The sequence below is a fragment of the Lissotriton helveticus genome, chromosome 3_1, assembly GCF_964261635.1.
Source record: "Lissotriton helveticus chromosome 3_1, aLisHel1.1, whole genome shotgun sequence".
Classification (NCBI taxonomy): domain Eukaryota; kingdom Metazoa; phylum Chordata; class Amphibia; order Caudata; family Salamandridae; genus Lissotriton; species Lissotriton helveticus.
In genome coordinates this window covers 1,882,583,488-1,882,606,985 of record NC_136061.1, presented here as the reverse complement: position 1 = coordinate 1,882,606,985, position 23,498 = coordinate 1,882,583,488, and the positions used below count along the sequence as shown (strand labels likewise).

The 23,498-nt window shown below is 39.4% G+C and overlaps 1 protein-coding gene across 1 annotated transcript in view; it reads left to right on the top strand.

The window, feature by feature from the left end:
* Positions 1 to 9,069: 9,069 nt before the first annotated feature.
* The window catches only part of LOC144823935 (sperm-specific sodium:proton exchanger-like), a 5,382,759-nt gene continuing 5,368,330 nt past the window's right edge, over positions 9,070 to 23,498 (top strand). Inside the window, exon 1 of the mRNA XM_078682869.1 lies at positions 9,070 to 9,225. Coding sequence (XP_078538995.1) covers positions 9,090 to 9,225 — 136 coding nt within the window. The 5' untranslated portion in view covers positions 9,070 to 9,089. The remainder of the gene's footprint in view (positions 9,226 to 23,498) is intronic.

Below are 23,498 nucleotides of genomic sequence, written 5' to 3'. Positions count from 1 at the left end.
AATTTACATATTCAAGAGGAACATCAAAGAAGATACTGAGAAAGGAGTGTATGCTGTAATAGGAAGTGAGGGATGTCTGGTCAAGCAAAGAAAATGCCACTTGGTAAACCATCGAAAATTGAGTGGCGAATCTCCTGAAAAAAAGGAGTTTTTCTATTTAGCACTTTTGCAACTTTTCAAGCCTTGGCGTGCAGAAGAGGAACTGCTTGGAGATTTCCTCTGTTACGAAGACTCTTTCAATGCTGCCAAGGAGACCATAGAATGTCCTGCTTTTCCCAAATATGTAGAAATGTTGAATGCGGAAATTGAGCAGGAAGCAACGATTGCAGCCGAGATTGCCAGAGACAGTTCTCAGGACAGTCAGAGTTCTGCTTCATTGAGTCAGGATCCACTAGGAGGACCTGTTATCGAAAATGAAGCTGCCACTGCTATGAATGAAGTGGAAAGAGCCATGACACATGCTCAGGAGGATGCGGTTAACTTAGAAGAGTTGGAAAGACAACTCAACGTTGAGCAGAGGAAAATATATGACGAAGTTACCATGCAAATTGATCATGGATTAAGTCATGACAAGAAAGAGTGTTCATGTACGTCGTTGAAGCCTGTCCGACTGTACGTGAGTGGAGAAGCGGGAACTGGAAAAAGTTTCCTTATTAAAGCAATTTCATGCTATTTGCAGGAAAGAACAGAGTCATCGCTGTCTTGTGTTGTCACCGCTCCAACTGGACTGGCAGCACATAACATTAAAGGGATTACTTTACATCGTTTACTGATGCTGCCAGTGGAGCATGACAACAGATTACAATATCACAAGCTATCTGGAGATGCTTGTTTTGAAGTTTCAAGAATCTTGAGGAAAATGAAACTTCTTATCATTGACGAAGTAAGCATGGTTTCCAATGTCATGCTTGCGTTTGAGCATTTGAGAATGCAAGAAGTTCTCAAAACAGAGTATGATGTGTTATTTGGTGGCAAACACATCATTGTTTTCGGAGATCTTCTGCAGCTGACACCAGTGAAAGGGCAACCTGTGTTCAAAATGCTCACGCATGAAGATACCAGGAAGTGCCTAGGGAGCATTGGCAACGTCAATATATGGTTAAACTTCAATTATGCTGAACTGCATGAAAATATGCGTCAGGCGGAGGATGAAGTTTACAAGAGTATTCTACAAGATGTTAGAATTGGAAAAGTGACCGAGCATGGGAAAGAAGCTTTACATGCACGATTACTGTCAAATTTATATCCAGAACAAGATGTTGTGCCTGACAATATTTTTCAGAAAATTACTGAGAAGAAATCTGGAATATGTTTGATGCCAACTCTTGCAGAATGTGCCAAATTCAACAACAAAATGTTGCATTTGGAAAAGCAGGAGATTGTGAAACTAGAAGCTATTGACAGAGTAGAGCATATGGGATCAACAATTATTTTGTCTGAGAATTTGAAATCAAAATTGGATTCATTAGAGAAGACTATATCTAAAACTGCAGGTTTTGAAAAGACTCTGAATGTGTGCTTGAACTGCCGTATAATTTTAAGAAGGAATTTACATGTTGAAAGAGGTCTGGTAAATGGATCAATGGGTAATGTTGTTGATTTTGTGAAATACAGAAATAGAGATGGAATTGAATTTTTAAAAATTAAATTTGATGGCATTGAGGAAGTACAGGTAATTGGTCGTTGCTCTGCTAGATTTTTGCTTGTAAAAGACTTATATGTTCGCCGTAAGCAGTTTCCTGTTTGCTTGGCATATGCGGTGACAATCCATAAATCGCAAGGTTTAAGTGTAGACAGTGCATTGGTGAATATTGGCAGTTCTGTGTTCAAGGAGGGTATGGCATATGTGGCATTGTCACGAGTTAGAACTTTATCGGGATTGTACTTGATTGAGTGTGATGTCACAAACATTTGTGCGGATCTAGATTGTGTTAAGGAATACAATAGGTTGAGAAGAGAGTATGCGCCACATTTGCCTCAATATCCTTTGTTTGAGAAACGTGTCGTAGGCCGGAAACGAAGAAATGTGACAAATACTAGGGAGGTTGCAGCAAAAAGAAGAAAAGTCGATGAACCTGAAATTATAAGCAGAAACAAAAAGGATTCTCTTGAAGATGTTGTTGGTTTTCAATTTGAAAACAGTTCTGGTGTCAACTGCTATGCTAATGTAGTGGTTAATGTTTTGTTTTCTCTAGAAAATGTAAAAGAAGAGATTGTGGTCAATTCTGATCAAAGATTTTGCAGTTTGTTAAATTCTGTGTTAGAGAAATGTAGCACAGATAGAACAAAAATAGAAAGTGTGTCTGAAATTCGAAATCTGTTAGACAGATGTTCAGGCCAAACACAATTCTCTCAAAATATTCAGCAAGATTGTCAGGAGTTTTTAATGTATATACTTGATGTATTGCATGCTGAAGGTGTAGATGTAGATCACCTGTTTGGGCTTTCTTATCAATGGCAGCATGACTGCGAGAACTGTAGGGTATCAAGTAGTACTAGTGTAGACTCAGAAAGATTTATATATTTAACTTTGCCAGACAGTAAATCAGTCTCTTTTAATAAACTAGTAAAAGCAGCTGATCACAACATGGAGTGTAGCCAATGTAACTCTGAAATGATGTCCACATTATTTATACGAACATATGGCCAGTATGTTATTTTAATGTTCCAACGATGTAGGCCTGATGGAACAAAATTGACAACTTTAATTAAAAATTTTGTGGCTTCACAGTTGTCAATATCAGGAAGGACTTTTGTAACTGCAGCAATTATATATCATGACGGTCCTTCAATAACATCAGGACATTACACAGCTTATTTAAAGTGTAGAAACGGCTGGTCATTCTGCAATGATTCTGTTTTAATTTTCAAAAAAAAATTGCCGTATGACCTTAAAAACTCTTACCTGGTGTTTTTAAAACCAAAATTTTAGGGAAAGAATCTCGGGATGTGCTCTGAGGAATTTCAAGAAGTTCTAATGGCTCCTACACGATTTGGCCTTGAGGATAAGTGTAGTACAGAGACATAACTTCTTACCATAACACTGGACGTCCTGTTGAAATAACTGCACTTTGAATGAATTCAGAAAAACTGTTTCTTTTTATAAGCAAATTCAAGCAGCCAATCAAAACATGGAGTAGAGGGAATGTAAGTCTGCAATGCTGTCTACTGTTTTATATTGCTTTGTGATTAAAAGTGATGTAGAGAATTTAATAATTGTAGTAGTCATAGAGATAGTGTAAGTCTGCTTCATAGTAAGCAGTATCAGTGTCATAGGAAATGTAGAACATGAGTGAGCAAGAAAGGTAAGATATTAGTAATCCAGGATTGTGAAAATGATCTTCAACATTTTAATTCTGAAAGTTGCGGAAATACAACATGACGGGATTGGCTTACAAGAATTCCAAGAGTTATAAATGGCTCTGACACGATTTGGCCTTGTGGAAACGTGTGGTAGAGAGCGAGAAGTCATTTATTGTATGTAACATGTTTTTGAAAACGATGGAGGTTTTCTTTCAGAAAGTGGCGGGTTGAAAGTAATAACAGCACAACAGAGTGTAAGCTGTTCATAGGACATCCTTCGCCGTCATGGAAAGTAAGTTAACTTTAAGGAGTTCTGAATTCTGATTTGTTATGTTGTATGGGTTTTTTAAACACAATCATTTTGATTGTGTTTTTTTTCCCCCGCTGTTATATGATGAATACCTTCAAGTCACTGTTTTTAGTGAAATTTGATACATTCTGAGAACAGCAAAAATAAACCATTTAACATGTATAATTAATTCTGTTCTGTTTGCATTTATGATGTACATGTAGAACTGTGTAGGAGGCATGGAGAAGGTGAGGCTTCTGTAAGTGTCAAAGTTGTTGCATACAGTGCTCATATTCTACGTAGTCTTTCATATGATAGACTACATTTCCACAATGAGATACCTAAGCAAAGGAAACACAGGTGATATGATTGTGGAATGAGCAAAAAAAATTGCACGTTTTTCAATTATATTACCTGTGTTTCCTAACATTACACATCACATTGTGTAGATGAGGTTTAGGCCTGTTCCTGGAGACAGAGGAGGTCTGACATTTGTTTAAGAGTGCAGTGGACATGACACACTTGGTTGGTAGGCCTGCACATGTATTTTCTTCTCTGTATTCTTCAACAAACCTAAATTTCATCTGCAACTCTGAGTAGGACTTACCTGAAACAAATCTGTGAATAGGTTACACCTTATCGGCATCTTGAAACAATGATTTAAAATGTTAGGGTCAGATTTATGATGACCGTGCGCCTCATTTGCTCCGCTGTGGATCACTTTTGTGTAAAAGATGCACCATGTTGCAAGATAGGTTTCAGTTCATCTCCAGCAAGATACCATCACTTTGAAATGTATATAATTAGCACTGTGTAGGGGACATGCAGAAGCTGAAGCTTTTCTAAGTGTCAAAATTGTTGTATACACTGCTCAACTTCTGTGTACTGTTTGATATGCTAGACTCCATCTGCACTATGAGATACCTAAGCAAAGGCAACACAGGTGATGTGATTCTGAAATGAGGAAAATAAACTCCACATTTTTCAATTACATCACCTGTGTTTCCTAAGTTTACGAATGACATTGTGCAGATGAAGTTTAGGTCTGTCCACGGACACAGAAGAGGTCTGGCCTTTGTTCAAGAGTGAAGTGGACATGACTTACTTCATTAGTAGGCCTTCACATGTATTATCTCCTCTGTATTCTTCAACAAGTGTAAATTTGATCTGCAACCCTGAGTAGGCCTCACCTTAAACAAACCTCTGGATAGGCCACACCTTATTGTCATCCTGAATCAATTATTTAACATGTTAGGGACAGATTTATGATAGGTGTATGCCTCTTTTGCGCCACTGTGCATCACTTTTGTGACGCAGTCGCGGTTGAAAAGATTTGCTATGAGGCGACAAAATTATAAAATGATGCATCTAGGCAGATGTGTCATGCTGTAAAAAAACAATGCCACATGAAACCGATGCAGCAGTCATGCAAAAGATGCACAATGTTGCAAGATAGGACTCACTTCATCTGCATCAAGATACTGTTAGTTTAAAATGTATATTTTTAGGACTGTGTAGGGGCATGGAGAAGCAGAGGCTTCTGTAAGTGTCAAAGTTCTTGAAAAACTATTTGTCCTTCAATCTTTTCCCTTGTCTTTTCTAATTTATTAAAAACATGTTTTAATATTTTTCAAATGTTTGTTCTCTCTTTCACAGATTGAAAGTATAAAAAGAACAAATGACTAACTTAACGACAATTATAAGGTAAATGTTTTGTACTCTTTTCGTTATATTTCTATCACATTTAACTTCTATTAGTTCCACTGCTTCATTTCTTTAAGCATCACTTTCCTGCCTTTGCTACTTCCCTCATTCCTTTCTCTATTACTTAATTACTCTACTCCTTCACTATTTTTCTTAGTCCCTCTCTTCTCATACTTCTTCACTCTTGGTCACTCACTCTGTCTCTATTACTTTCACTGTTTCTGACTGATCTAAAAATTTTTTTTTAAAAAGAACAGTAAGTATAAGGGAAGGAAACAGACAGTTATGTTAAAAGAAAGACAGCTATAGGGAGTAAACTAGGGATACTGTTACCCGCAATCCTCTGCTGATGATGTCACTGACCATGTCATGAATGATGTAATATGTGACATCATCAGCAGTGGATTACGGGTAACAGTATCTCTAGTTTACTCCCCTATAGCTGTCTTTCTTTTAACATAACTGTCTGTTTCCTTCCCTTATACTTACTGTTCTTTTAAAAAAAAAAAAAAATTTGGTTCGCTCCCGGTTCGCGTACCGGCGAGCGAACTGGGAAGCGAATCAAGAGAAATAGAGGTTGGCAGAGTTCCAAATATTCTACCAATTTTTTTATAACGGGGAGGTAGTTCTGAAAAGAACTTTTTTTTTATTGTTTTTGTTGTTTTATATTTTTCTTATTATTTTTCTGAAATTTTTTTTACTTTTTTTGAATTTTTCTCAACGGTTTTATATATTTTTTTGGTTTTTTTGGGGGGGGAAACGAAAACGATTCATTGTAAAGGGCTCAACAGGAGCAACAAAAAAAAAAGAATTTATTGTTTGGGGCGTTTCGGACAAACATGAGCATGATTGTCAATAGCTCTGTTGATCAGAGTGATGCTACTTTCTCTGTAGCAAATGAATCCATTGCAAAGTACGCAGACTTGTTTTACTTCCCCGAATCTCATTTGTATATTTGGCACCATCTCCCTGCCCTCTGGTCCCGTCACTTCCGGTACAACAGATCTTCTGGCCATAATAGGGGGATTATCTAGTTCGTTACGTAACTGTGCAGCACTGTAGTTGTTAGGATGCCACCTAGTCATATGGCGATGCATTGTGTAGTTTCCGTAACTGTATTTCTTCTCGGTCCCTCTGGACAGTCTATCTTGACATATAAGGCAAGTTACGTATCTTGCATTTACTTTTTTCTGGCCTTTGGGAAATTTAAAAAATTGCCAAATAAAATTTTCTTTCAGGTGAAACCTCCTGGGCTCCTCAGGCAAAAACTGCCTCTCTTCCTGCTCTTCCTCCTCTTCCTCTTCTTCCTCTTCTTGCTGAATTATAACTTCAGCAGCTGGTCCTCTCTTCCTTGGATGTGGTGGAGGTGGTGGGGAAGCACCAGCTGAAGCTACTAAAGAAGCCATTGCTCACTGGTAACAAAGGGTCTTTCTCTCACAAAGATGAAAGTCAGAGTGAGGAAAGAAGGAGGGGTTTTCATCATTTGGGAAAAACAATAGTTCTCAACCAATGAAAAGTGTTAATTTTAGATTACATGACCTAGTCTTACATCATTAGGAAACCAAAAGTGAAATGAACCAATGAAAAGTGTTATTACCAAGTCACATGACCTGCTGTGTTTACGTTACGCGCTTTGCGCCGCCTCCCGGTTTGCTTCCGGGAACCTGCGCTTCGCGCCTCGCTTCGCGTACCAGTTCGCTTCCGGGTACGCTAACGTAGCACGTCATATGACGTATCACGCGACAACGCGAAACGTCATGCGGACGCGACGCGTCACGATGTTGTTTTCTAACGCGGCAGTTGCGCTAAAGGAACGTTTACCGGTTCGCGGACTATTTCGCGGCATCAAGGTGAGCTAACGGGAAGCTTCCCGATTCGCGAAGCGGGAGCGAAGAAAAAAAAATATAAAAAAAAAAAATTATTAATAAACATATAAAATATATTTTTGGATTTAAAGAAGAATACATTTTACAGCTACAGATATTAGCTTTTAAAAAACCAATGAAATTCACTGAAAAAAACATAGGTTATAGACCATATATAGTTAGGAATTAGCATTTACAAAACCTTGAAAATTCACTGAAAAAACCATAGGTTATAGACCATATATAGTTAGGAATTAGCATTTACAAAACCTTATTTTACTCACACTAAACCATTGAAATTCCATATATAGTTAGTTGCACTAACTATATATTGCGCACCCGCAATCCACTGCTGATGATGTCACATATTACATCATTCATGACATGGTCAGTGACATCACTGATGACATCACTGATGACATCTCAAATGACATCACTTATGACATCACTGATGACATCTCAAATGACATCACTGATGACATCACTGATGACATCTCAAATGACATCACTGATAACATCTCAAATGACATCACTGATGACATCTCAAATGACATCACTGATGACATCACTGATGACATCTCATTTGACATCAATGGTCACATCACTGATGATATCATTCATGTGACAATACAATGCATCTCCTCACACTTTAATATAACCTCTGTTACACCCAGTGTTAAATACAGAATATAATTTTTTAAACCATTGACACACCAATACTAGTTACTACATACGCCCTCACTGATTCCTACGTCTACACACACATTCACTCATTCACCCATACAATCATTCATACATACAATCACTCATCTTTACAACACTATCATATGCACTCATACACCTATACAGACACTCACACTCTGCCACTCATCCATGGAGTTACTCACACACCTAGTCAGTCCTGTAAAGAATCAATCACACTTCCATTTTCTAATCTATACAGTTAAACATAGAGTACCTTACATTTTCAAACATATACTAACACATACTTACTCTCTTATACAATCATTGATACAAGAACACATTGATCTGCACAGAGTCACACATCTCCCAGCCAGCCACACACACACTCAGTCTCCCATACAAATACTTGGACAATCAATCAATAACCCATATAGTTACTCATATAGCTACTGATCAACACATGCAGCAGTTTACAGAACAAAAGACATAATGATGCACAAATTAAGACAGTTTAGTCACTAACCCATGCACTCAGTGAGACACATTTAATCACTCACTCTTACATTCAGTCATGCACCTACTAAATCCTTCGTCCAGACACTTATACATCTACTCATTCTTCAATATGTAAGACATATTTTAACTTTACAGAAACATACAGTCACTGGATGTTGTCATCAGTGATGTCATCAGTGATGTCATTTGAGATGTCATCAGTGATGTCAACAGTGATGTCACTGACCATGTCATGAATGATGTAATATGTGACATCATCAGCAGTGGATTGCGGGTGCGCGATATATAGTTAGTGCAACTAACTATATATGGAATTTCAATGGTTTTGTGTGAGTAAAATAAGGTTTTGTAAATGCTAATTCCTAACTATATATGGTCTATAACCTATGGTTTTTTCAGTGAATTTTCAAGGTTTTGTAAATGCTAATTCCTAACTATATATGGTCTATAACCTATGGTTTTTTCAGTGAATATATATATATATATATATATATATATATATATTCCATATACATGTCCACATAAAGTACGCTCTCAGGAACCACAAACAATCCAGAAGTAAACTTTAAGTCTTCAGTTTATTCACACAACGCGTTTCGGCGACTTGCCTTGATCACGTGTGTGTGCGTTGTGTGAAGCCGAGAGTTTTGAAAGTGAAAAATGATCTCATGATTGAGGTTATATCATTCTTTTTACAGATACTTCTTCTTGCATTTCCTGGATTTTTGATGAATACAGCTTTACATGCATTGGTATCTATTAAATTATATGGCTACGAATTTAGTTGGTTTGAAGGCATGCTATTCGGAGCAGTTATTAGCACAACAGATCCCATATTGTCTGCAGGTTCTACAAAAGATATAGGTATGTTGATCTTAATAGTATTTTAATTGAGATAGCGCACCTTTATGTAGCACCTTGCACGCACAGAGGAGCTTCAAAATGTATAATTTCAGTTTATATGTTTCATAAATAAACCAGTAATAATTTACCTTAGAATTATTCTGTCGTTCCGTCTTACCTCATTACTGGTTAAAAATACGTATTTTGCGGACAGGACAGGATTTTAATAAAAATATATGACTCACTTTAAAATGTCTGCTCAAGGATCCAGCAGGAGCACCTCTTCCGTTGGGTGCAGTCCTCTCCTTCTACCTGACCATCGTCAACAGTCCTTGCCCATATTCTTTTTTTCTGCCTATTATCAGGTTGTAGGTTTTGGGCACAGAGAGCTTCAATCTGCTTGATTGTAAATGTTTATTAGTGTACAGGAACGCTAGCAAGCACCAGGCTAGGTAGGGACTGGCATGTAATGCCACATGCCAGGTGACAGCATAGCATTCCACAAGTGAAATACATAGGGACAACGTAAAAGAAAGACAACTCGTGCTCAGCTTTTTTGACGCCTGCTTTGCTTTCTCATATTCTGGGCCAGGGCACGCTGCGCAGATGTTGCTTCACCCGAGTACAGCTTTTGATTCTTTAAAAGCTGTATGCTTCCACAGATGTACTGCTTATTCTTCAACAAGCTGTGATCGTTGTTTATCCACCATTCCACCTGCTTGAGCCAGTCTCTTTATCAAGCATAGTTTAGTTTTTTTACCTTTTGGTCTTACACATGAGACTGTTATAGATGGTCCTTTCTCTTTAGTGTCAAACGATGTTACTACGATGCTATGAAACAACGTCTCCTAGATAATCATATTATTACGACGTTTATTCTTCTCCGATTGCCTTATGCCAGAGCGTATGATCAATACAGCAGGGTTTTGTTGGTTGTGGTTGTAAGACAATTACAAAGGATATAAGTTAGATCTGTTTATTATAAAAATGTATTGATAAAGTCAGTGGGACAGATTTATTTCTTGTGAAAAGGATATGTTAACGTCAACAGACAAGTGTTTATTGTTTTTATTTATTTTAATTGTGTCAGTGTACATACAAGTCAAACACAATATCACATTTTATGTCATTTACATGTTCACACGTACTGCACTAACATCACAATGATCAACTGTCAGACTTTGCATCTGAAATCTGACAGGGCAAGTATCTCTTACTTCAATTGTCGCAACTGCAGTGAGGCATGTGCAATGAACACTGCCAATCAATCACAGTTGTGGTCCCCTCATATCCATCCATATCAAACATGATAACCTTCATATTTTGGCGCGTGTACCCCATTTATATCAATGTGAATCACCCAACAAACATGGACCATATTTTCACCCCCACGTCTTCTTTACAGGTTATCAAAATCTATATCTTGTTCCACTGTCTGATTTCTAGTGCTACCTCTGCTAAATTCCAGGCCTACCTTCTAAAGGTGGTCTGTCATCTGTCCTGGCATTAAAGAGAATAATTATCTTGTTCCTTTGGTTACATTTACCTTTCTTTAGCGTATCTCTGGTAACTCACTAATGTGTAACCCTTTGCCACAGTTCATTTGAACAATTCCCTCAACCAGGTGCTAAGACAAGGGTTTGAGCAGCTTTCCACGGCTTTGCTATTTGTCACTTGACAAACAACCAGACTAAGGGGCTAATTTATGTATATATGGAAGGGAGACCTGTTTCTGCTTCATGCTGGGGTCATTCTTATTATTACAAATATGGCGTAATTGCACACGACTGGAAGATTTCACATTACATGTTGAAACATTCAAAGCCCAACTAAAAAATAGAGGGTAGCCAAAAAAAAATATTAAAATATGCCAGAAAGCGTGCACACTTTACACCAAGATACCTTTTGCTTACAAAGAAAGAAAAAACTCAGGATGATAGACTTGTCTGCGTCTCAACCTTTGGCCCCATACCAAAAAATCACAAAAAAAATTAATCAAAAAAAATTGGCATATCCTTCAAAATATGGATCAATCCTTTGAACCACCACCATTCGAAATGCGAAAAAATACAAGCATAGGACAAAGAATCGTCCGGGCAGACATAACGCCTTTCCGAAAAGCAGGCCTGCTGGCCCTTTGGAATATCAAACCCATAACTGGACATCACAAATGTGGGCAATGCATTGCTTGCGACACTACCATTGAAGGGACAGAGTTTGTACACCGCAACATTAAATGGTGCCAAGGAGATTTCTCAAACTGCAAAACGAAAAATGCTGTTTATTCAATTCTCTGCCCATCTCAAAAGTGTTATGGTGTCAAAACGAATCAAGAAGTACAACAGAGACTGGCACAATATAGATCACGGATTAAGAATAAAGTTATTACTGCCCCAATGGTCTCCCATTTTTTGGAAATGAATCATTCAGAACGGGATACACAGCCTTAATGAATTGTCCGAAATTGGAAGAAAAAATCAATAAATCAGCAAGACCACTTTGGGCCGACTTGTACCATAATTCTTTGCGCTCGACAAACATGACATTAACCTCAGCAAAAAATGGAAATCCGATAGCAAGCAGCAGCTGTGAGACGAATGCACGGTCGAGTCAGAGCAAGTTAAAAATGGCTTGAAAGGACTTTCTCTTTAACAGAAGCCTAACACGAGTGAAATTGACATCGCTTTTCTTTCTCTTCTCTGCCCGACAGAGCTCAGGATTCATTGCAACAATGTTGCAACTATCGAATGCAGAGTAAAACTCTAAACACGGAAGGAACCTAATTTACTTTTCCTTCGTCCTTCACCACATTAGACGCAACAGCAAATGTAAGTGACTTTCATTGCTGGAAACATAAGCTAAGGCCATGCATTTGATTGCCACACAATATAAAATCTGAACTCAGTCCATGTTTCTTTCTTTTTTCTTTTTTAATAGAACAAACAAGAACTCATTCTCACACCGAATCTCTGCCCAAATGTAAGTCACAGTTTGTAATACTTGAATCTATAGTTTGACAGTAAAAAGCCAGAACCTTTACTAAACAAGCGAAAGTAAACTTTATGCTTCATTTTTTTAACTTCACCTTTTCCGCTCATAGTGCTTTTCAGGTCATACTGCTTTATATTTTATTTTAAATTCGTTCTGGTCTTTCCAGAAAAAGTCCTATCCAGTCCTCAGCCCTAATGAGAATCCTATAAAGAAATAGGGGATTTGAAACGCGTCAGCGTTCTCATTACTGCTGGGTTATTTAAGTAATAATTGTCCAGGTGTAGGATGTTGGTTGAATTTTATGCTCATTGGATCTAAAAATGTTAACCTAGGAGTGCAACAACCGCTGTATTTTTGTATGTAATTTGATGCACTAGGAAAAGTGGTTGTTGCTTATGGTTTAAATCTTTGACTGGCTTTGTTGTTTCATAATGTTTTGTCTTAATACATGTGATTTATTATGGGCACAATATATGTTAAATATGTTATTTTGAAACTACGGAATTAGGTGGTGTGTGTCTTTCCGCGGACACTTCTTGAAAAAATGTTGAATTTGTGAAATGTTCTTCCTTTAAAAAAACGTTGGTAATTAAATTACCCAGACCATGCAAAAAAGATAAATGGTCTGAAGTCTGTTTATTCATTGAAACAGCCACTTGCATAGCAGGCCAGGTTTACTTTCCTTTATAAAGGGGTCATTCTTAAGTCAACATTCAAAAATAAAATCCCAAAGCAGGGTCTTCTTTAGGGATTTTCTTTCTGAAAATAATAACAAATAATGCCCCCCTTCCATGGAGGTAATCTCCTGTGGCGAGGGGGCATTTTATAATGTTTACTCTCCCTTACTGCCAGGGTTTACCTGATGGTGACGGACAGAAAAATAATGGCTGTACGTCCGCCCTTCCTAATTGGGCGATCAGACATATAGCCAATGTTGCAATAGCCCTTACTCCATTGGGCCATCAGAGAAGTGTGGCTACATTGGTGATGTAGTAGTTTCGGCAGTAGCCAAAACACTTTAAATGATGGCAGACACTGTGTTGGTGGGGAGGGCACAACATTGCCATTGTGATGGAGTTCCTTCTGCTCCAACATGTAAATCGTCCCTTAAATCAGCAAACCTTTTCTTGTGCCTAGTATGCTTTGGCTTCTTAAACAGACTCAACAAAAGTCTTACCAGGGTGTTATTATAGTACTGCCCAGTGATTTCCTTAACCAGCTTTCACACCTCTACCCAGTAATGTTCGAAATCTGGACAACTCCAGAACATATATACTAAGTCTGTATCAGGACTGGGCTATCTTGGAAAATAACCAGGTACCTCCCGCAAGATCTTATACAGCCCCCTAGCTGTCAAAAATAATAATATAAATAAACTTTATTCGATGTAGTGTGGAAAGCATAGATCATCAAATTATACAAATTAAAATAATACAATATCATTCTTCTTAATACATTAAAAGTTAGTAAGAATGGCAATTAGAATAGCAAGATTCAAGTTACAACACTCCAGACAATGGGGGTATAGGGTTAGATTTCTGTGCAAAAATGCGCAATTCAATGTCTGCAGTTTGTGCAATGAACGCAGTAAGGGATTCAATAAAGTGCTGCATATTCCCAGTTACCAGATTAGTTCATATATAAATGAATAAAACAGTTGATTTAGATTAAAAAGACACAGTTTGGGAATTATAGAACCTTTTCAAAATTATTAACTGTATCATACATGTCCCACGTCGCCTCAGGCCTGATTATGGTAGTTTTCATAATGTTTCTGGGAGATTAGATCAGCTGTTAAAGATGTTATATGGAATATTTTGTTCTGTATTAACTAAAATCAGGTATCCCTAGAAATGTGTTATTTCATATCATAGGACATTACACAGCGCATGTTCACCATCAGGTCTCTTTTGGCAATGGTAACAAAGACAACAACTAAACCAGAATAAACATAAGCATTTTGGAGCTGCGAGGTTTTTAGGAGTTTTCTAGAACTCCAGTATTTAGAAGATTATCTAATATCAGGAGGGAGAGAATTCCAGGTGTGGGGGCCAGAAAAGAGAAGCTGGCCCATCCAAGTCTCTTTTTCTTATATCTTGCCACTGAAAGTAAGTTGTGGTGAGAAGATCTTATGCAACGATTGGGAGTGTAGCACTGGATTCTAGATGACACAAAAGCAGAACTTTTACCATGGAGCACTACATGCTGCTTTAAAAACAGTTCTCTGAGCTATTGGAAGGCAGTAAAGCTTTTTCATTAGAGGCTTAAAGTGGTAGTGTCGAGTCTGAAAGAAGCAAACGCAAAGAGATGATGTACGGAGAACTAAAACTTTCAGACTCTCACCTCCAGTCAAGGATCTGGATTGAATCCTTTTTTTTTTTTTTTTTTTATTGACAAACAAGCCAAGGTAATTTTGCAAAACTAAATTACAAAATAATATAATGTCAATACATTCCTATGTACAGTAAATCATAGTCAGAATATTGCATACAATTTTTCGTGTACATCTTATATATATATAAAAAAAAAAAGCAACCAAAGAAAAGAGGAGAAGAAAAAAAAACAATAGATTAAGCTGGGGGCTTTCCCGTCCCTGAATGAAAGCCTGCATTGCATTAACAAATTTGTTCTTTCCTGCCAGCATATATTACAGAAGAGCATGTTTCAAATAAAGTTACCCCAAATCTTCACAAACTTCGCCATTGCTTTAGTTCCAGTGAGCCTTCCATAGTATGTATTTCCTTAACCAGAGCCCACCACTCAATCGTTTGAGGAGGATTTTGAGAAATCCAAGCTCTCGCTATAACCAGTCTGGCACAAGACAAAATAATATTCACCAAGACATTGTTAGTACAATTGAAATTATATATAGCCAATAAAACTGCGGCAGCCGATAATGCAGAGTTAATCAATTGTTTTTGTATAAGAATATTTTCTGTGGCTGACCAGTACTTAGTTAGTGAAGGGCAGGAGTAAATCATGTGTATTAGGTCCGCTGCCACCAGACCACACTTAGGACATTTAGTGCGATCGTTACCTAAGCAATTTTGTGACCATTTAGAAATTCTCAGCGGTGTATAGTACAAATGACATATTGTCTTGTAGGACTGGAGCATTAAACTTGAGGAATGCACCCCTTTGTTAATGTTCCCTAAGGCAGCTGAGATATTCTGGGTGGTTACATTAAAGCCTAATCTGTCCGTCCATTTCATTGCCAGTTTGGGGCAATCATCTATTTTGTTTTGGCTAAGACACTTGTATCCCAGGCTAATTAGAGATTTCTTGTTTGCCGAGTATAAGCAAGTCCAAATAACAGAGTCACTCGGCACTTGCATCCTCAACCTGTGCGTTAAAAAGTCGCTTATTTGCAAGTATTTAAAATACATAATTTCAGGTAATTTGTACAAAAGTTTCAAAGTTTCAAATTGTAAAAGCCCGTCCGTACCAAAAAGATCCCCAAGTGTCTTAATGCCATAGTTTGCCCAGTCTCGCCCTGTTCTATCTATAAAAATATCAGTCATATGAAAAAAAGAAGTACCGCAGCTAGCCAATATCATCCTCCAGATTCGTACTGCATCTCTCGCAGTCTTAAAATTAACCCGTTTAAAATAGTTTGGGTCTTGAATCCTTGCCAGGAATTGTTTCGCATTTCTGCCCAGCATAAATTGGTGAAAAAAGTATTGATGGTTAGCATCATACAGACTGCGAAGCCGACCCAGAAAAGAAGCAAAAAAATAAGCTCGAAAGTCAGGAATATTAAGACCGCCTTTATCAATTGAAAGTTTTAAAATTGCCATTTATCTACGGGAATTTTTATAGCCCCAAATGAAGCTACTGATAATGCCATCTAATTTTTTAAGAAAAAGATTGTTAACACGGAAAGGAATGGACCTGAAAAGATATAGGAATTTCGGCAAGATATTTATCTTAATAAGATTAATTCGACCGAGGAGGTTCAGCGGGATCTTGTGCCATTTTTTCAAAAGACCTGCCACCTCCTTTAACATAGGGTCATAATTAAGGTCATTTATTCCTTTAATCTTGGCCGAGATTTTAACCCCAAGATATACTGCAGCTTGGCACATCCCCAACACTGGAATATTAGATTGATAATTCATAATCATTTGGGTTTTATTAATATTTAGTTTATAGCCAGAAATGGCCCCGAAGTCATTAGCTTCCTCCGTAATCCCCAAGAAAGCGTCCGCCACGTTTGGCGTATAAATAGCTAAGTCATCAGCATAAGCTGTAATTTTAAGAGTTTTATCAACATGTCGGACAGGTACAATCTTAGTTTGGCTTTGAAGAGCATTGATAAATGGCTCCATAGACAAAGCAAAAAGCTGAGGTGACAGCGGGCATCCCTGCCGAGTACCCCTTAGAATTGCAAAATTAGATGACATTATCCCCGCATAACTTATTTTAGCATTAGGGTCCCTATACAGTGCCTGAATACTTCTCAGAAAACGACCTTTTAGGCCGAACCGCTTCAGAACCTCCCACAAGTAATCCCACCCCACTCGGTCGAACGCTTTCTCTGTGTCTAAGAGAATCATACCTAGCTGGGTGAGATTAGTTGCAGCCACGTCAAAGGCGGTTATTGCCATATTGACATGAGTAGTGGTGTCCCTCCCTACGACGAACCCGTGTTGTTGCTTATTAACCAACCGTGGCATGATTGGGGCTAATCGTGTAGCCAGAAATTTGGAGTACGCTTTTACATCGGCATTTATCAGAGATATGGGTCTATAAGACCCACACTCCGCAGGTGGCTTATTTTTATTTTTTTTTTAAAACATAATTTTAGCTGTTTTCCAAGAATCTGGAGCTTTTCCTGTAGTCCCTATAAAATTATTAACTCTGCAAAAAAGTGGCAAAAGCTCCTCCGCACACGTTTTATAAAGTTCTATAGGGAGTGTATCTTCGCCTGCAGCCTTGTTAGAAGGGAGTGACATAATAGCGAGATGCAATTGTAAGCTCTTCCTCCAATAGGCCAATATGTTCCAGGTCTAAATATTCTCCTGCAGGCAAATTCTTGTTAAGATACGCTTGTATATTATCCTCAGTACAGCAACGCTAGGGAGTGTACAGCTTTTCGCAATATGAGACAAACTGTCCCAATATTTGTATGGGTTGAGTAATCAACGTACCATTGGGGCCTTTATTAGATTTAATTAATGTAGTCGCGCGCTCGTCAGCAATTACCGGCTCCCATCCTACCTCCCCTGAGTACCTAAAGGGAACCCCCCTCTAAACCCGCTGCTGCTGAAGGGGCAGCCACCTAAGGGTGCAGCGGTCTAAAGATCCCCTTCCATCACAAAAAAAAGGGATAATGGCTTACATCACTCCGCTAAGAAAATTCAAAGTCAAATAGTTACCAGACCCCTGGCCACAAGAAAAGTTTTCTTATTCAAGCATCTCTTATTATACATTCCATTATTTTGCACTAATCTTTGAGAGTGTACTCTCCGCTTCCTTTAGGTCAGTAAGATAATATATATGCCCAGATTTGATAACTCTTAAACAAGCCGGTTCCTGAAGAAAAACCTGAGCTCCTGAAGCCTTAAAAGGATCTATGAGCTGTCATAGTTTCCAACGTTTGTCCATTGTACTCTTGCATAGATCCGACCTTACAAAAAAAGTAACATCTTCTGTCACAACCGGAGAATTGGGTCTTGCCTTCAGAGTGACTGCCTGTCTAACCAAAAAATTCCCGAAAAAAATCAGGAATGGCCGGGGGAATTTACATCCTTTATTTCTATTTATCAAAGGCAGTCTGTGAACTCTTTGTAATTGTGAGTCCCAATCCCAGTCGGCGAGCTCCGGGAAAGCACGTTGAAATAGTTTAACTATGTAGGCACGAGGGTCCGAGCCTTGTAAGCCCTCCGGAATTCCAAAAAGTCTGAGGTTTTGCCTCCGCTGTCTGTTCTCCATGTCATCGAGCTTATTACGCAGTTCTCCAATCTCAGCTTCATGGCGAGAAGAGCGTAGCTCTGTACTGACAGATTGTTCTTCCACTAAAACGACCCTCTGCTGCAATTCTTCCACTTCTTGTCTAATACCCCCCATCTTACTTGTCACTTCCCAGAGACAGTTTTGCATTTTGTTCTTGTCTTCTTTAAGTTGTAAAAAATATTGCTGAGCTTCCTGCCGCTGTTCAATGTGCGAAGTATTAGTGGATTGAATCCATCACCGTTCTTTAACTCACTTTGCCGCCCTAGTTCAGACCCAGCTATATTTACATGAGTCTTGTCCCTTACCCTCATGGGAATAGTCTAGCCCAAAATGCCAAGCCAGGTCTTGCTTGGACCTGAACGAAGCATCCTCTGACAGGTTTCGAGGTAATCCCTCATCAGCCAGGCTAGCTCGAATCCAGTGGCAAAGTGAGCAAAGGACACACGTCTGGGCATTCCCTTCCAACTTAGGCCGAACAAAGCAAACACGAATGAGATGATGTACGGAACACTGACATTTTTCAGACATTCACCCCCAGTCACAGATCTGGGTTGAAGCCATCAGTCTGACAGAAAAACAGCTAAGCTTCCTGATTTCTCTAATTGCAGCTTTTTGTGGAGACCAGTAGGAAGTCTCATGCAGAGTTTGTTGGCATAGTCGATCCGAGAAGTAACCACAGCAATGAGTAATTTAATGACAGCTTCTTCTGTGGTGGACGAAACCAGAAGATAAAACAGGTGCAATCTGTGGTTCAAGAGACAAAACCTCAAGAATGAGAAATCCATGGCTTTTCACCATATTTTTAGGCAAGGGAGGGGTGCCCAATTCAGAGGTTCCAGAAGGAGGGATTCCAGTGGGTTAGTTTGTTGTTAATAACCACCACTTCGGTTTTGTCCAAATTAAGCTTCAACTGGTGAAAGTTCATCCAGTACCGAATATACAGCAAATTGTTTTGACAAAAATGCTTTGGAGTTGTTGTGTGTCGATTTAGATTCCGTATGAATTTCCCGATTTATGCCCTTGTATAGGTACAATTCACATTGCCTTTATTTAGGCATAGAAATCCAGCCCTTATTTAGGCATTGCTCATGCTAACCAAATACAGGCATGGTCACCTACATCCATTCATCTACGTCACAACAAGTTCTTGGAAAACCAGACTCATAAGCATTTAGGACTTCTCCTTGCTTGGATATTGATTTCTCCATGAACTCATTTAGTATGCATGAACATCTATTTCTTAGGGGTTCATTCATGACGTTCTTATGCCCGACTTTTACGTCAATACTGGCATTCCTGACACCTTCAAGGTTTAAATATGCCTTCACTTGCCATGGCAAACCACGGTTCGGTCCACAGTTCGACTGCCTGCCTGAACGACTCGCCACGGCAAGTTCAGAAGGAAGTCCAGGTACCAATTGACGCACTGACCAGGCGCTGCCATCCTCCTCACTGAGAATTCCGCTCCAGTGTTTCTGACTCCCCTTGCGGGGTGTTAGAGATCGAGACCCAGGAAAGAGATTCCAACCTCGTTAATTCTAAGGTATGAAGCAGACTAGAACCTAGAGGGACTCTTGGGAACTATAGCTCCACTAGACTATGGCTAAACAGCACCTACTTCTTCCCTCGTACTGCACTTAGGTTAGGTACACTGGGGTAGGATTATTTTAGAAGCACCAGATGAGTATTTTAGACTGTGTTATTTATATATGTAATTTTATGAATATATTTCATAGCTACAGACCATGCTATTGCAGTAATATTTAATTCTACTGCTATTGCTGTACATGTTATACTTCGCATTCTGTCTTACGATTGTAGCAGTTCATATCTCTTGCATGAGAAATAAGACTGTTCAATAAACCCTTTTTATTGAAACGCCCGTCTATCTATTACTGTGCAACTCTGTAGAAATGAAGCATGCACGATTGACTGGGGTGATACGGTTATCTATTGTTTCCATGATTCTGAGATTGTTCCGACTCTAAGAAAAACTAAGTTGTCATGTTTGAGCGGTTGTCAGAAACTAATCCCTTCTTGTTCACTCGAGTAGTTTCTAGTGACCTCTGAGTTAGCTGGCACATTCAAGTAATTAAGTTTAATGTACTCAATAGAGACATACTGACCTCAGTCGTATGTCAAAACTATAGTGTATATTATTCCAATGCGCAGAGCCTATCAGGGATATTGGAACTACACTACAGAGTCTGTGGTGTTGTCAATGGTTAAAATCAGCTGTATGTCATCAGCATAATTATAAATATGCACCTTTTGCTGCTGAAGGAAGTGTACAAGAGAGTGGATGTAAAAATTGAAAGAAAGTGGATAGGGAAGATCCCTGTTGTACCCCCAATCCAAAGGGACTTCAGCAGACCGATAAGGTAGGAAAGAGAATGATTGAGCATGATCTTTGAGAAAAGAGGCCAACCGCTTGAGGGCAGTGTCACATAGCTCTCTAGAGCTGACACAATTGATCATAAGAGCATGATTGACCATCTCAAATGCCGCTGAGAGATCAAGGAGGTCCATACCCTGAGTGATCCCATGATCCACCTCCTTCCTCATGTCTTCCAATAGAGCCAGGATTACTGACTAAGTAGAATGTGCCGGATGGAAACCAGCCTGATGGGAGTCAAGAAAGCCTGATTCCTCCAGGAAATAGCAAATGTATTGTGCTACATGTGTCTCCAATATCTTAGCTAAATATGTAAGTGAAGAAATTGTGCTATAGTTCTTTAGAGTTGCGGGTTTGTCTCCAGATTTGTTTGAAAGGGGGATCACTACAGCCTCCTTAAAGGAGTGAGGGACTTTGCCCTGGAAGACGGATAAGTTAAAAAAAGAGGTGACTATGCCTGAAAATTGTGAACATTTTTTGGGGATGTGAGGGGGACATATATTATTCGGAGAGCCAGTCTTGACTGTAGCCATTAGCTTGGAGAGGTGTTCTTTACTGATGATTGAGAAGGCTGCCAAAGCCATACGGTTTCTATCTTCTGATGATATGTCAAAAGTTTGAGAGCTAGATAGAATGCTGTTTTTTTTTTACTTTATGAGTTTGAGTAGGAGCCATAGGTAGGGATAGTATATCCGGATCAGCAAATTATTTGACCGGCTCAAAAATGGCCTTGGTTTTATTTCTAGAGTTGAGAATTTTATTTGAGAAAAATGTAGATTTTTCCTGTAATATTACTTTTTATTGTATGTCTTTACATATTAGATGTACATTGCTCTGCCCCCCCCGGGGAGGTAATTTTGACACCATTTCAGCTCTATTTGCCAGAGTTTACGTTTGGCAGCTTTCAGCTCGGCCAAGAACCATGGCGGTGTAAGGACTTGGTTTTATGAGCAGGGGCATGAGTGTTACAAGCATGCATAAGCCAGTCAGATAAGGCTTCCTTAGTATCCTTCAGGTTCTCTGTGGGAGTCGGCGGAGAAAGGGACAATGTATTACAAAGTGAATTTAAGTTTATGCTCTTCCAATTTTTGGTAGAAGTTCCCAGATGGGTAGGGCTTTTTGTGATGGACAGGTTTTGTACAGTGAATTGGATGCAATGATGAGCTAACCAGATGCAAGGAGCAACAGTGAGGCGAGGAATGGTTTGATTGGAAGTCCAAACCTGATCAAGAGTATGACCTTTATTGCGGATAGGTACAAATACATGTTGGCCAAGATTAAAGTTGTTAGAGTGTCAGTCGGGTCTTAAGATAGTTGGCCACTACTGACTTTTGTTTTGTTTCCCCAATAGTTAAAATGGTCAAGAAGAAGTATCTTTGTGTAGTAGACAGCCAACTAAGAGAGTGACGCAGCCACTAGCTGAGGACAATTCTGCATATATCCCACTGGTTAATGCATAAGGATAAGTAGCAAAGGCGAGCAAGAGGAGCTTAATTTAATCACTAAGTTGTCCACCCCTGGAAGTGAAAATGAGGATAGTTTGTCTATTAAGAGATGTTTTGTGATAATTGCTGCCACCCCTCTCCTTTTGTCCCCTGTGGGAGATTGGTGTTAAGTAAGTAAACATTTTCAGGGAGGGCTGCTAGGATATCAGGTATTGAGTCATCTGTCATCTAGGACTCTGTCAAAAATAGAATATCTGGAGATTCAGAAATAAGCAAATGAAGTATCTCCAGTTGGTGCTTTACAAGATATAGAGTGGTGAGAAAAAAAACTGAAATTCCTAATCTCAACATAAGAATAAATCAGCCTACCAGCAGAATAACAGGCCCCTAGTCCCAGACAGCTGCAGACTTTTAAAAGTAGTCCAGTATTTTGGACTATACTTTGGCATTGAGTTCTCACGCAAAAAACTTGTTCCCATGCTTTCGTTAAGAGCAATATATCTATCTTCTATTGTTTATCTAAGCATTGATGATGCTGCTAGGACAACTTGCTCTCCTAGCATCACCATATGTCAGCAGTGTGTTATGGGGGAATTGTTATATGCCATCCAGTATGTCAGTCAGCAACTTTCATAAGTGATTAACATCATGATTGACATGTAGTCTGCCTTGTCTGCCACATAGTGAGGTCCTTTCTCTCCCAGTAGCTTCTCTTGTACCTGTGCTTTTGGCACACTTGCTCCATTCCTCCTTCTCCCTCCTTTCTAACCCACGACACTATTTCACCACATGACCCCCATTCATGCATATACAGGCAAGTGGGCCTGCCTGGATATATGTTTTTGTATTATATGTGTGTCCACGACTTACATAAGAAGACGAGGGACTAAAACAACTGAACACTAAGGGGCCCATTAAGATGATGGGCGGACTTTGTCTGCCCGTCATCCTATTGTGTCTAGGGACCGCCCGCCATAAGGGTGGGGGTCCCGTTGGGGGTATTAGGGTGCGCCCGCCACAGTGGCGGGCGCATCCTGTATCTTCAGCATTGCGACGGGCGGTGCTGAATGCACCACCCGCCGCAATGCTGAAGATAGATGCAATGCATTACAAAGCACAACGTGACAGGCACCGCGCGGTGCCTGCCACGTCGTACTTTGTAATGCATGTGCACACCCCACTGCCCCCGGAGTCCCTGGGGGCCCCCAACGGGCCCCCGCAGGGTGCCTCCCCATGCCTTTTAAATGCATGCCTTGTATATGCATTTGTATATGCCCATGCTAATATGGCTGGCGGTGTCTCATAGACACCCCGCACCATATTACACCTTTTCCGACCAACCGGGGCGGAAAAGTGGCGGACGGTCTTTCCGTCCGCCGCGGTCCCCCCCGTCATCCTAATTTGGCGGGGTGAATTTAGGTGCGGATGGCGGGCGGATTGCCGCCCGCCATCCTAATGGGCCCCTAAATATCCATTCAGGGCATCAATTTAATGTTAGTCCTGATGTA